The 13,809-nt window shown below is 38.1% G+C and overlaps 1 protein-coding gene across 1 annotated transcript in view; it reads left to right on the top strand.

The window, feature by feature from the left end:
* Positions 1-13,011, top strand: part of LOC132404505 (sodium channel protein type 4 subunit alpha A-like) — a 161,428-nt gene extending 148,417 nt beyond the window's left edge. The window contains exons 16-17 of the mRNA XM_059988659.1: positions 7,845-8,115; positions 11,589-13,011. Coding sequence (XP_059844642.1) covers positions 7,845-8,115; positions 11,589-12,586 — 1,269 coding nt within the window. The 3' untranslated portion in view covers positions 12,587-13,011. The remainder of the gene's footprint in view (positions 1-7,844; positions 8,116-11,588) is intronic.
* Positions 13,012-13,809: the final 798 nt, after the last annotated feature.

Genomic DNA, 13,809 nt, shown 5'->3' with positions numbered 1-13,809 from the left:
TCTTACTACATCTCTCCTCTCCCATGCACCTGGCTTCACTTATCACATTCTAGATTGTCCTCCTTCCCATCCCCCCATCTTCGTATTCAGACATCCTTCCCCTGATCTGACATATCTCACTCCTGTACGCCCTCTTGTCACCTCTGAAATTCTACCATCAATGGTTGTATCATCAGCAAATTTACAGATGGTACTTGAGCTATACCTAGTCACACGGTCATGGGTATAGAGAGAATAGAGAAGTGGGCTAAGCACACGCCCTTGAGGTGCATCATTGTTGATCGTCAGCAAGGAGGTAATGTTATCACCAATTCTCACAGATTGTGATCTTTCAGTTAGGAAATTGAAGATCCAATTGCAGAGGGAGGTACAGAGACCCAGATTCTGTAACTTCTCAATTAGGATTGTGGGAATGATTGTACTAAATGCTGAGCTATAGTCAGTGAACGGCATCCTGACGTAGGTGTTTGTGTTGTCCAGGTGGTCTAAAGCCATGTGAAGAGCCATTGAAATTGCATCTGCCGTTGACCTATTGTGGTGATAGGCAAATTACAATGGGTCCAGGTTCTTGCTGAGGCAGGTGTTTAGTCTAGTCATGACCAACCTCTCAAAGCATTTCATCACTGTAGATCATTAAGGCAGCTTACATTATTCTTCTTAGGCACTGGTATAATTGTTGCCTTTTTGAAGCTAGTGGCAACTTCTGCCTGTAGCAGTGAGAGGTTGAAAATATCCTTGTATACTCCCGCTAGATGGTTGGCAGAAGTTTTCAGAGCCTTATCAGGTACTCCATCGGGCTTTCCACCTTGCAAGTGTTCTTCCTCTTTAAAGACAGCCTAACATTGGCCTCTGAGACAGAAATCACTGCGTTATCAGGTGCCACAGAGATCTTCACAGCTGTAGTTGTGTTCTCCCTTTCAAAGTGGGCATAGCAAGTGTTGAGTTCATCTGGTTGTGAGGCATTAGACTGTATGCTAATACTTGTTCAGTATCTAGTGAACAATAGTAGCTGTCAGCCAATTCTAAAGAGAATTTTTACTGCGGTTTAATGGCTATTGAAATGTCTTATATGCCATGCCATGACTCACTTCATCATTAACAGATAAAATGAAAAAAAAAGCATGCTACACCAAGGCTTAACTCACTATTCTGTACAGAATAAAGAAGGAACAGTATTCTGCGTAAATAAAAATATACCACTACTGTACATTCTTGTTTCCTATGAGGACATTAACAAAGCTTCTGCCATAATTACTTTCTAAATTTAATAGTTTTTGATCATTTTTTGCCTTAATTCCATCACTGAGTTTCTAATCAATCAGTTGTTTGGAATCTATTTGACCCGTGCGTTAAGGGCATAACACACTCCTTTATTGCATTGAGCCACCAGGGAAAACATGCCTTACCGGTACATGCACACAGACTCATTCTAAAACGTTATGTAAGATTTAACCACCCATTAAAAAAACTTCAGCTTAGGCTGAAGATGCATCAGTCTTTGAAGATAAAGCATAAGAAAAGTTGTGCATAGACTTACGTCCTTAGCCTGACTATCGATTGCAGTGTTTTGGAATCAAAAATTATTAACCAGCAATTTTAAAAATAATGAAACAAAATTCCATAGTATTCATAGGAAAATAACTTAGATATGCATGCATATTCCGGTAGTCTATCAAGGTTCAAATATTCGCCAGAGCTTTGGTTCTGTCTCTTACTACCGAATATCGAAAGGCCTGAAATGAGTGGATGTGGAGAAAATGTTTCCAATAGTGGAAGAGTCTAAGAGCATGGGTGACATTCTCAGTATAAAAGGATGTCCCTTTAGAACAAAGATGAGGATAAATTTCTTTAGTCAGAGGATAATGAATCTGTGGAATTCTTTGCCACAGGCAGCCATGGAGACCAAGTCATTGGGCATATTTAAAGCCACGGTTGATAGGTTCTTGTTTAGTAAGGGTGTTAAAGGTTACAGGGAGAAGGCAGGCAGGGGAATGGGATTGAGAGGGATTAATAAATCAACCATGATAAAATGGTGGTGAAGACTTAATGGGTTGAATGGCCTAATTCTGCTCCTATATCTTTCGTTTGAAAGAGAGCATCTGAGTGCAGTACTGTAAAGTCAAATGAGTATGTGCATTCATTAACTTAATTGGGGATAAAATCAATAACATTCAGTGTCTGAACCAAGGATTGTGATATATTGTCAAACGTTTAAATTAGGCAAGTGTAGATTCTGTAGTAAATAAAAATGATCAAATACATACTTCATAAGGGAAAATTTAATTGTATTAGAACATATGTCCATGGCTTGCAACCTACATATGACTGGCACCTGTTTGAGCCTACAAAGGTCATACAAAAGACTCGTGTATGATGTTTTGCATACTTGGAGAGGTGTGGTAGCATAGTTGTTAAGTTAATGGGCTGATAGTCAGAGACTTGGCAATGAATCAAAGGACTCAACAGCAGGAGGAGAATTTAAATTCAAGTCATTAAATACCTCTGCAAATTCAATAATAGTGACCATAAGACTAGCAGATTGTCACACCTTTGAGTCTATTAATGTTCTTCAGATAAGGATTTCCGTCATTAATATACATGACAACAAAACCACCAACGAGATTGCTTCCTCTACGCAAACAATGGCCTCACAAACTAAAGGGCACTCAGAATTACATTTAAGAAACCCTAATAATGTCAGTTATTTTCCAAAAAACTCAAACAAGCTAGTGATAATATTACTATTGCTGTTCTTAGAACTATACTCCTTAGTCATAGATATCAGCAAAAATCTAAAATTCCCCTTGGAGGAATGGGTCTCTTTGGACATTACTCAACAGATGACATGTCTTTCAAAGTGATGATTGTCAATAGAAGAAAGTGATTCCCCATTTCTGAGCTGCCAGTGCTTGTAGATGAAATGTGCTCTCTTCTCTCCCAGGGAAGGAAGTTCTCTGGGCACGCTATTGTCTAAGAGAAAGCTGCAGAGCAACTGACCAGCAGGAGTCCAACCCTAAGTGCTTGGATCCAGTGTAGGGAGAAGTTAAGTGGGGTCACATGCAAGATGTCAGTGAAGGCAACTTAATCTCCCTGCCCTTATATAAAATAGGTCTCAGAAATGTCCTGGCACAGACTGCCATGGTAACAGAACTCTAATACTGATACCACAGCTTCCACAGGCTGATTAGTTTTCAGCAAAGGAAGGCACACCAACCAAATCATGCAGACTAATTTCCTATCTTGCCTCTTACAAGTAAAAGTGGCACATGACTGCAGGTAATAAAGGCAGACTGGTAGGAATAAGCGACAGCAAGGACGCTGATCAAGCTGCAGGCTGGGATGCAGGATGCATTCTGTTATGCTGAAAGGGTCTACCAGCTCCAAGGTTCCCAAACTACTCGCACTCCCCTGATGTGCTACGTCACTGATTTTAGTAACCTGTCAGAGGACGTCATGTCTTGCGCTAATCCCAGTCCAGTACTCGTACCTGATTCCATGATGGCAGTCATGTGAGCTTCCAACAGTGGCATGCAGGCTTTAAATGATTTTGCTTTAGTGTAAGGAAAGACATCAGCTTTCAGACCTACAAGGTGATTGGATCCTCCAGTAAAGACATAGGTCTGGCCAGAATTTCTGTGCTGGAAAGGTGGTCTCCAGCTCTGAGCAAAGCCTGTGTGAGGTTGGACCTGGACATTCCAACAGCTCTCCCCTGTAGAGAGGAAAACCCTCTTCACAGTGTTTCACCTGGCTTTCCTGAGGCCCATATATGCTTGGTAATAATCCTTCAGAATCTAGCATCAAATGCACAGCTCACTTATGTCTCATTTTGCTTCTCCAAACATGAGACCAAATGGCAGAGTCGCAAACACATGAGATTCTGCAGACAGTGAAAATCTTGAGCAACATTCACACAAAATACTAAAGGAACTCAGTAAGTCGGGCAGCATCTGTGGAGGGGAACAAACAGTTGATGTTTTAGGTTGAGCCCTTTCATCAGGACTGGGAAGAAAGGGAGCTAGCATAAAAATGTTGGGGGAAGAGATGGTAGGCGATATGGTGCTCTCCTATCAGATTCACCTTCTTCAGCCTTCAGCACCTCCACCCATCACCTTCCAGCTCCCCACTTCAAATGGAAGAATGTCTCCTTCATTCCTACTCAATATTTGGCCAACTCTGCTGGGCCAGAGTAAATTTCTTAATGATCCTAAATGAACCAAAAAGCACAAGGCCAGAGTGATAGGGTAGAGAAGGTGTAAGTATACAGTCTAGGCTTCCCTTAAGTCCAAAGAGACAGCAGGAGTAAGGAGATGTGGAATGTTTGATGGAGGATATGTCATAAATCATTTCTGTGGTCCTTGCTTCTCCAGCAGTTTCAGCTTCAACTGCAATAACAGTGAGAGTTCTCTTATCTGGGTGAGTGAGCTGATACCAACATGTATGGCCTGTCAGTCTGCTACTGTTGTTGGCAATTCTGTCCACCCTTGGCCTGTGTGTGTGTGTGTGTGTGTAACAATGCTGTAGTTGAACAGCTGGCAGTATATGTAAGCTGTGAAACATATTGTAAGCAGCAGGTGGTAAGCGTGGGGATGTAGTGGAACAAACAAGTGCTATTCCCAAATCCTACTCCAGACAGATTGAGGTTAAGTGAGTAATGAGGTTATTACATAATAAAATTGTATAAAGATTTTGCAGAAGGGAAATGGAGTTGTACCAATTCTCCAATACTTTGCTTAAGTATTCACCAGTGAGAGAGACCTTGACAAATGTGAGGTCAGCGTAGACCAGGCTGATATGCTGGGAAGTGATGCTAAGGAAAAAGATGTACTGAAACTTTTGAAAAACATTAGGGCAGATAAGTCCCCAGGCCCGGACAGGACATAACCCAGATTACTATGGGAAGCAAGGAAAAAGATTCCTGTGCCTTTGGTGATGATCTTTGGCCATGATGATTAGATCAATATAGAAGCATATTTAAGGTTTAGGAAGCAAGGATCAGAGAGAGCTTATAAAAATTACAAGGTAGCCAGGGAGAAACTTATGAATGAACTTAGGAGAGCTGCGGTAGAAAGGCAGATGAAAAGGCTTTGGTAAAGTAGAATTAAAAAGTGCCCAAGGTGTTCTATGCATCCACGAAGAACATAAGGATGACTAGAGTGAGGGTAGGCTGATCAGGGATAAAACATGCCTGAATCGGAGGAGATAGAAAAGGTCCTTAATAAATACTGTGCATAAGTATTCACCAGTGAAAGTCACCTTGACAAATGTGAGGTCAGCGTAGAAGAGGCGGTTATGCTGGAACATGTCAAGGTTAAGCAGAGGGTACACTGAAACTTCTGTGCCAATAGCAATGATTTCTTTGCATCCTTACTGGTCACTTAGATAGTACCAGAGGACTGGAGGGTGAACAATGTTATTCCTTTGTTCAAGAAAGGTAAAAGGGATAACCCTGGGAATTATAGACCAGTGAGTTTTACATCAGTGGTGGGAAAATTATTGCAGAGGATCCTTGAAGAAGCATAATCCATTCAGGGATACTCAACATAGCATTGTGAGGGGCAAACTGTGCCTCGTGGGCCTGATTCAATTAGATTGATTTTAGAGTAGGTTAAAAGATTGGCATAATATCATGGGTCAATTGGTCTGTACTGTGCTGTAGTGTTCTATGTTCTATGTTCTAATTCTTGAAGAAGTGACAATGCAAATTGGTGAAGGCAGAGAAATGAATATGGTATTCATGGATTTTAGTAAGACATTTGACAAATTTCCTTATGATAGACCAATTCATAAAGTCAGGATCCAGGGAAACATGTCTGTGTGGATTTGGAGTTGGCTTGCCCATGGAAGGCAGAGGGTGATAATAGATAGAGGATATTCTATCTGGAAGTATGTGACTAGTGGTGTTCTGCAGAGATCTGTTCTGGGAATCCTGCTATTGAGTGCATCTACATGAAATGCTATTGTAGGAAAGCAGTATCAATATCAAAGATCCTCACCACCCAAGCCATGCTCCTTTCTTGCTTCCACCATCAGGCAGAAGATACAAGTGCCTCAGGACTCACACCACCAGGTTCAAGAACAATTACTACCCCTCAGCCATCAGACTCTTGGACAAAAGAAGATGTTCCCACAGCCAATGATCTCACTTTAAGGACTCTTTTTTTTTGTTATTTCATGCTCTCATTATTTATTGCTATTTATTTATTTATAGTTGTATTTTAACAGTTTGTTGCCTTCTATGCTCTTGCTCTTTCATTGATCTTGTGTACAGTTACTATTCTATAGATTTGCTGAGTATGCACGCAGAAAGAAGAATCTCAGGGTTGTATGTGTGGCATGTATGTACTCGATAATAAATTTTACTTTGAACTTTAATTGATGTGGATATTGTAGGTTACATTGGGATATTGATAAGACGCAGTGCTGGTCTGGATGTGGCAGATGGAATTCAATTCTGGACAAGTTTGAAGTGATTCATTTTAGGTCAAACTACAGAATACAAGGTTAATAGCAAGTTTCTTAACAGAAGAACAGTGGGATCTTGGGATCCTATCTAAAGATATTTCAAAGTTGCAGTACAAGTTGATAGGATGGTTAAGAAGATATATGATGTGGTGATCTTCATTAGTCATGGACTGAGTTCAACAGCTATAAAGTAATGTTGCAGTTCTATAAAACTCTAGTTAGACTACTCTTGGAGCATTGTGTTCAGTTATGGTCACTTCATTATAGAACAGGGAGGATGTGATAGTTTTAGAGGGGTTGCAGAGGGGATTTACCAGGATGAAGGTTGGATTACAAAGCATGTCTTATGAGGATAGCTTGAGCTAGGGCTTTTCTTTTTGAAGAGCAGGAAGATGAGAGTTGACTTGATAGAGGTGTACAAGATTATAAGAGGCACTGATCAAATGGCAGCCAGAATCTTTTCTTCCCAGAGTTGAAATGGCTAATACAAGTTGGCATAACATTTAGATATAATCTTTAGGTGTATGGAGGAAAGTATAGGGGGAATGTCAGAGATGGCTATCTTTACACAGAGATTAGTAGGTGCATGGAATGGGCTGCCAAGATTGGTGATACATGAGGAACATTTAAAAGACTTTTTTACTGTACAGACACATGAACAGAAGTAAACTGAAGAGTATGTGGGAAGGAAGAATTACATTAATCTTGGAGTAGGATAAAGGTTATGGGGTAAATGATGGGCCAAGGGCCCTGTACTGTGCTGAACTGCTCTATAAATGTTTTCCCATATATAGATACATTTCTCCGGAGTTTGATCTGCAATTCACTCCTTCTTCTGGAACTTCTTCTGCTGATGAACGGGGGCTTCCTTTTTCTCTATCAGTAATGAACATCTCTCCATCTCCTTTTCTAGCTGTGGTTCTTCTCCTTTGTCTACTATTTGCCATAGTATTCCCTCATCTAAGGTATGATTTCCATAATATTTGCAACTCCAAATGATTTCCCATTTTAGAGTAAGGGTTGGTTATTGTTGGCAGGTAGTTCAGACAACTAGGAGTATGTATCACTACTAAAGCTCACAATAGTGATGATTAGTCCCAAAAATCACATAAGGAGATCTGAACATGCAATTCCCATACAACCATCACAATTTCATATTTGCTCAAGTCAATTGCATATTGAGAGGAGAGCATTGCTTTCTCTGTCAGAAAATTTGCTTTACTTTACAGTGGACATCATACTGTTGCAGGGTTTTATATGTAATATTTTTGTATTAGTGGAATATCAATCAGCATGAAATGATTGCAAAATCAACTTGTTTTAAGTATATAACAGAAATTAATGCAATACTTAGTTACTAATTATTCATTTCTTTTCCCTAGAATATAATACTTTACAAGTTCTACAAACTTGTGAGCAACAAATGGTTTGAACCATTCACTATTGCTTTGATTACATTGAATGTGCTGGTGATGGCATGTGATCATTATGGCCAATCAAAAATGTTTGCTTTAGTATTAAATCGGTTCAACGTAATATTTGCCGCTCTGTTTACCGTTGAAGCAATTTTAAAACTTTTGGGCCAACGACAATACTACTTCACTCAGGCATGGAATATCTTTGATTTTCTAGTCGTTGTTCTTTCCCTTGTAGGTAAGTCGCATTTACTATTAACGTTCTTCTGTGATAAATAAAAATACTTTAGGCAAGGTTTTCTAAGGAAACCTAAAATAAAAAGAGAAAAATGTTGGAAATACTTAACAGATCAGGCTGCATGTGTGGAAAACGAAACACGGTCCATGCTTCAGGTCTGAACTGAAATGTTTCTACTGATGTGGCTTGGCCTGTTGAATATTTCCAGAATCTTCTTGTTTTATTTTAGATTTCCAGCATCTGCAGATTATTTTAATATCTCATTTACATGTGAATGGGAGTGAAAGAAAACTGATTTTGGGGTGATGGAATTCATGCTACGTTGTCAGATGGGCCAGGCAACCACAACCCAGAAGGAATCCAAGACTGCAAGCAAACTGGATCTTCTTCACCTCCATACAAAATAAGTCCTGACAAAGGGTCTCGGCCCAAAATGTCGACAGTGCTTCTCCCTATAGATGCTGCCTGGCCTGCTGCATTCCACCAGCATTTTGTGTGTGTCGCAAGACTTTTTTGAAGTCAGTTTTCCATTATCATTGTTTTATATAATCAAACTTATGTTGTTCTTAAGGGAGTGATGTCACTAACATGTGCATTTCTTTGGAAAATATGCTGTTGACTCTTGATATTTACTTTGCAGATCTAATTTGTAAAATACCAGACTAGATTTACAATCCACTATTACAAAATGCACCTATTAAAATGTTATAAATCCCATCCCTCTAAGGTACATGGAGCACTCAACATCATATAAGGTGTTGGACTGTGGCGACCCATTTCCTGGCACATCCGAACCGACTCACAATTAGATAGCCTACGGGGGTTTGCGAGCACAGAGCTTTGGAGCCTCTGCGCCACGGGGGGCAGGTTGAGGGAGGCTTAAAAGTGAGGCTGAAGATTTCGAATAAAGTTTTTTCCTTCGACTGCAGTTACCGACTCCGTGTCGTAATTTTAGCGCTGCGTGTAGCACACCGCTACAGGATCGCATTTGTTTCATTTGTGGTTAATAAGAAAGATAGAACATGGAAACAGGCTCATCGGTCCCCTGAGCAACAATTCCCCCATTTAAAATAATCTTACATTGATCCCGTTTTATGTTCTCCCCACATTGTCATCAGTTCTACCACTCATCTACAGAGGAGATGCAATTTACAATGATCTATTAACCTGCCAACCCATATGTGTTTGGGATATGAAAGGAAAGTAGAGCTCCTAGAGCAAATCTACACATACATAAGGAGAACATACAACTGATTGACAGAAAGGATTGAAATCAGGTCTTTCTCACTGTGTGGCAGCATTTCTACTAAATGCAAGGGGTGCCACCAAATGATAGTGGATTCCTTTTGGTATACAAATTTTATCAAGGGAATACCTTGGCTATCTATATATTTTAATATTGTGCAATCCCTTCTGCTTGAATCATTTAGAATTGCCTGGATTTTAATTTTGTTGTGCCTTCAGCCGGATGCGGAAGATAAAAGCCAACATAATATATGTAAAATCATGTCCTTTATTCTGTACAGTGCAGACATTGTTTCAGTTTGTTTTTCAAAGGGAATACCTAAGTCTTACTGGGAATCATCAGTCACATCCTGCCAATTTGAGTACAATCACAATTACATGCATTCCAGTCAATAATTTGCCTGAATATTCTGACGTTTGTTGAAGGCAATTAGAAAACACATATAAACAACCTTCATACACCTTTTAGTAATTTTTTTGAACATTCTGATTATTTTACTCAGGCACAACCTATTGGCACATCAATTTTGACTGATCATCCAGATCCAATGCCCTGTTCCACCCTTTTCCCATATCCTTTGATCCTGCTAGCCCCGGAAAAAAGTAACATATTTCTTCTGGAATATGGCTTCATTCACCATCTGTGGTACAGAATTCCATAGGTTCACTACTCTGGGAGGAGAAAGTTCTCCTCATCTCCACCTTAAATACCTTTCCCTTTCCCTTTTTTATACATCTAATCTATCCACTCTTGTTAGGATTTTTGTAAATTTCTAAAATATTCCCTCTTGATCTACTAAATTTTAGTGAATACAAGCTTAATGAATACATATCTCTTTTCATATGTCAACCCCACTATCTCAGATATCAGTCCAGTGAACATAATGGACACTAGCAATTTCCCTAGGATAGATCTCAGCCTAACTACTCTGTTACTTTTTGGTTTTCATCCTTCATTTTTCTGACATTTGTACATTTCCTATCCATAGTGATTAATACTGAATCAAGATAAATTTGAAAAAATATAAATGTGGTTATATCTAAATATTTATAGAAAAATAAATAAAATGATATATATAAGTAAGTATTATAAACCTGCAGTGTAAACTTCCTAATTTTTGGAAATTCTAACTCTTTTACGCTTTTACTTTCTGCCTTACTGTTAATTTGCTTCTGTTAATCTTCGTGAGTTACCATTCCTGATTTAATGCTAACTTCCTTTTATACCAGCATATTCTCCCCTTCCTCTACCATATATGCTGCTGTGAGGTAATAAAATTTTAAAATTTGCTGTTCATGATTGAAAAGGCCAGGATTTAATGCCAATTTCTGTCATTAAGAAGGTGGTCTTGACTTTCTATATTGTACCATTGTAGTTCATGACAAAGTGTTATCAAGTAGAGTTGTACAGGACTTTGATTCATCAGTGATGAAGGATCTACTTCAAGATCACTTGAAAGTTGTTTTCTAGGTGGTGGAATTCCTAAAAGCCTGCTACTTTTGACCCTTCTCTTAACTCTTTACTCATACTGCTCTCATTGATTTATTATAATGTTCACACATTTAATCCAATTTAAATATTCAACATTGGACTTCTGGAATATACAATTATTGTTGGAAGCTCTCAATTTGTTTTCCCTTTACTCCCATCCTGTTAAGGTAAAAAAAAAATCTCTTCTTTGAAGCATCAATTTGATGACAAATTACATTTAAGGCATAAAGACCAATAAAAACAAAACATAACTTAGAAAGTGAAAAATTATTTTAACAAACTTTTAAGGTTAAGTATAATTCTGTTCAATACCTCTACCAATAATTAATAGTACTTGTTTAGTACACCCTGTCAGAAGTCACTACACTCACTGTATCTCCTTTCTAACCAGAAAATTGTAGAAATAAATATATCTGGCAATTATTTTTAAATATGCAAAAAATTTGTTATGGTATTTTTCTGTTTTGTGGATGTCTACAAACAGTAATAATTTCAGCTTGTATACTGATACATTCTCAGATATTGAATTGAACCATTGAATACTTTCAAAAACTTTTATTATAGGGTATAATAAGTGTACATCATTGTTTATCTTCTTACTTTTAGATTCAGTTTGCTTTGATTTAGTCAATTCTAAATGTGACACAAATTCACCTTTACTGTATGCTTTGTTACTTTGGAATTTAACCACTCATTTTCCCCTTTTACTAATATTTTGCTCTCTTCATTCCTTCAGGAATTGCATTAGATTCATCTGCATCCAAAAAGCAAGGTGTCTCCCCAACTATTTTGCGAGTGTTCAGAATTGTAAGACTTGCAAGATTGTTGAGGCTGGTCCGATCTTTAAAAGGAATTCGGAAGCTGCTCTTTACTCTAGTCATATCTATCCCAGCTCTTTTCAACATTGGACTCCTGCTGGGTCTCGTAATGTTTATTTATTCAATATTGGGCATGAGTTTGTTTCGGGATCTACCAAGAGAACCTCCAATAAATGACATGGTAAATTTTGAAACTTTTGGAAACAGTATGATGCTTCTGTTTAGATTGACAACGGCTGCTGCATGGAATGAGATCCTTCATGTGATGATTAATTCTCATGTTCAACGTCAATTTGTATCATTCATGTACATGACATCATATATTGTTGTTGCAAATATTGTGATCATCAATATGTATGTAGCTGTTATATTAGAAAACTTTCATGAAGCCCAAGAACAAGAACTCGCTGGAGTTACTGATGAAGATGTTGACATGTTTTATGAAGTCTGGAGTAACTATGATGTGAAAGCTACACAATTCATCACATACGATCAGTTATCTGATTTCCTAAATGAGCTGAAATCTCCTTTACGAATACCAAAGCCCAATGCAGTTAAACTTGCAGCTCTGAATCTGCCACTAATTGATGGCAATAAGTTACATTGCTTGGATGTCCTCGAAGCGCTAAGTGCTGTAATTGTTGGAAAGGTAACTCAGTCGGAGCCCTTGAAAAAGCTAAGTGGTGATGTTTTTAAAATGTCAACGAAAATATTCCCAATTCGTATCACCATGGAAACAACCACAACTACACTAATGATACGAAAAGAGATCAAGGCTGCCATGACAATACAGAAAGCATTTCGGAAATTTCGAATCCATAAAACAATCAAAACAAAGGTCGATAGATCTCACAGCTCCTTAAGAAAATCACAACGAAGTCTACAGTCCAGCAGACCTAATTCACCTTTAACATGATCCGCAAATGCTATCAGTAGAAACTTTGACAGATGTAAACTGAGAACATTTTATTGGGTGCCTTTGGTGAATAAAGCAAAACCTTTAAAAGGGTTATATTCATTGCCACTGCACTTGTTGATCCAAAGTGCTTTCATTCCAGTCATGGAATTCATGTGCGTTCATTTAACTTTATAATCTAAATGTTGTATTTACTTGGAGAAGCTCACCTCTGGCAATTGAACTCAGTAAACAAATAATGTCGAAGGAGGTGCAATATCTTCACAATTAAGCATCAATCATGAACTGCTGTATGTTGGGTAGAAGGCAACAGGGATAAATTACCAGATTATGATTAATAAATATGTTCAGGCTAAATGGACATGAAGGCCATAACCAAAATACATGAAACAGATGCAACATAATGAGCCTTGTATGGTGCAATCAAGTGTGCTGGTAGGCTAGGAATGTCATGTATCCAACTGCTTGTCAATGAAATACATATTTGTTGAGCTTTTATGGTATTCATATGAGAAACTGATCATAACACTAAGTATTCTTCACATAACACAATTGCCTCACCTTGGTCAATGATCAGGAATAGTCCATTTTTGCATTTCTACAGACTTGGAAGTTATATTTCCTGCTCTATTTTTTCCAGATCAGATTTTATTTGTAAATTCATAAATGTGTCTGACTTGAGCCTCAAGTTACCTCTTTTTAGATTTTTATTTTAACTTTACATCAGGTTTGTGTCACAATAAATGTTTTAGAGATGCTCAGTTAATTTCCCAAAGCTGAGATGATTTATGATAGAATCTTTTCTTTAGCAAGAAAGATTTCTAGGATATGTAACTGTGATGGTTTATTAAAAAGTTCAGGACTAAATCTGCAGTTCTACAATTTTCTTCACTTTATGCCATTCCCTTCATAGCTAAATGAAGGCATTATTGTTGTCTTCCACTCCCATAAAAGATTGTTTGATAATAAATGAAATACTGCTGATAATTGTACACTGGATCATCAGTTGAACTGAGCTCATCCTTCTGTAAACCAGATTCCTATTATTTTATGTGTTTTGAGGATTTAATTCTGTGCTTCTACTCATTTTTCTACTAAAAAAGAGAGACAGATTTTGTCTTGATTACACCAAAGGTTTGCTATTGAGTATTATCGGGTTGTGATAAGTCAGTAACAGAAAGCTGCATTTTTTTTTTGGTTTCAGAATTTTGAATTCTGTCGTT

This window comes from Hypanus sabinus, chromosome 14 (assembly GCF_030144855.1).
Source record: "Hypanus sabinus isolate sHypSab1 chromosome 14, sHypSab1.hap1, whole genome shotgun sequence".
Lineage (NCBI taxonomy): Eukaryota > Metazoa > Chordata > Chondrichthyes > Myliobatiformes > Dasyatidae > Hypanus > Hypanus sabinus.
The sequence above is the reverse complement of the archived record's forward strand: the minus strand, read 5'-3'. Positions and strand labels throughout refer to the sequence as shown.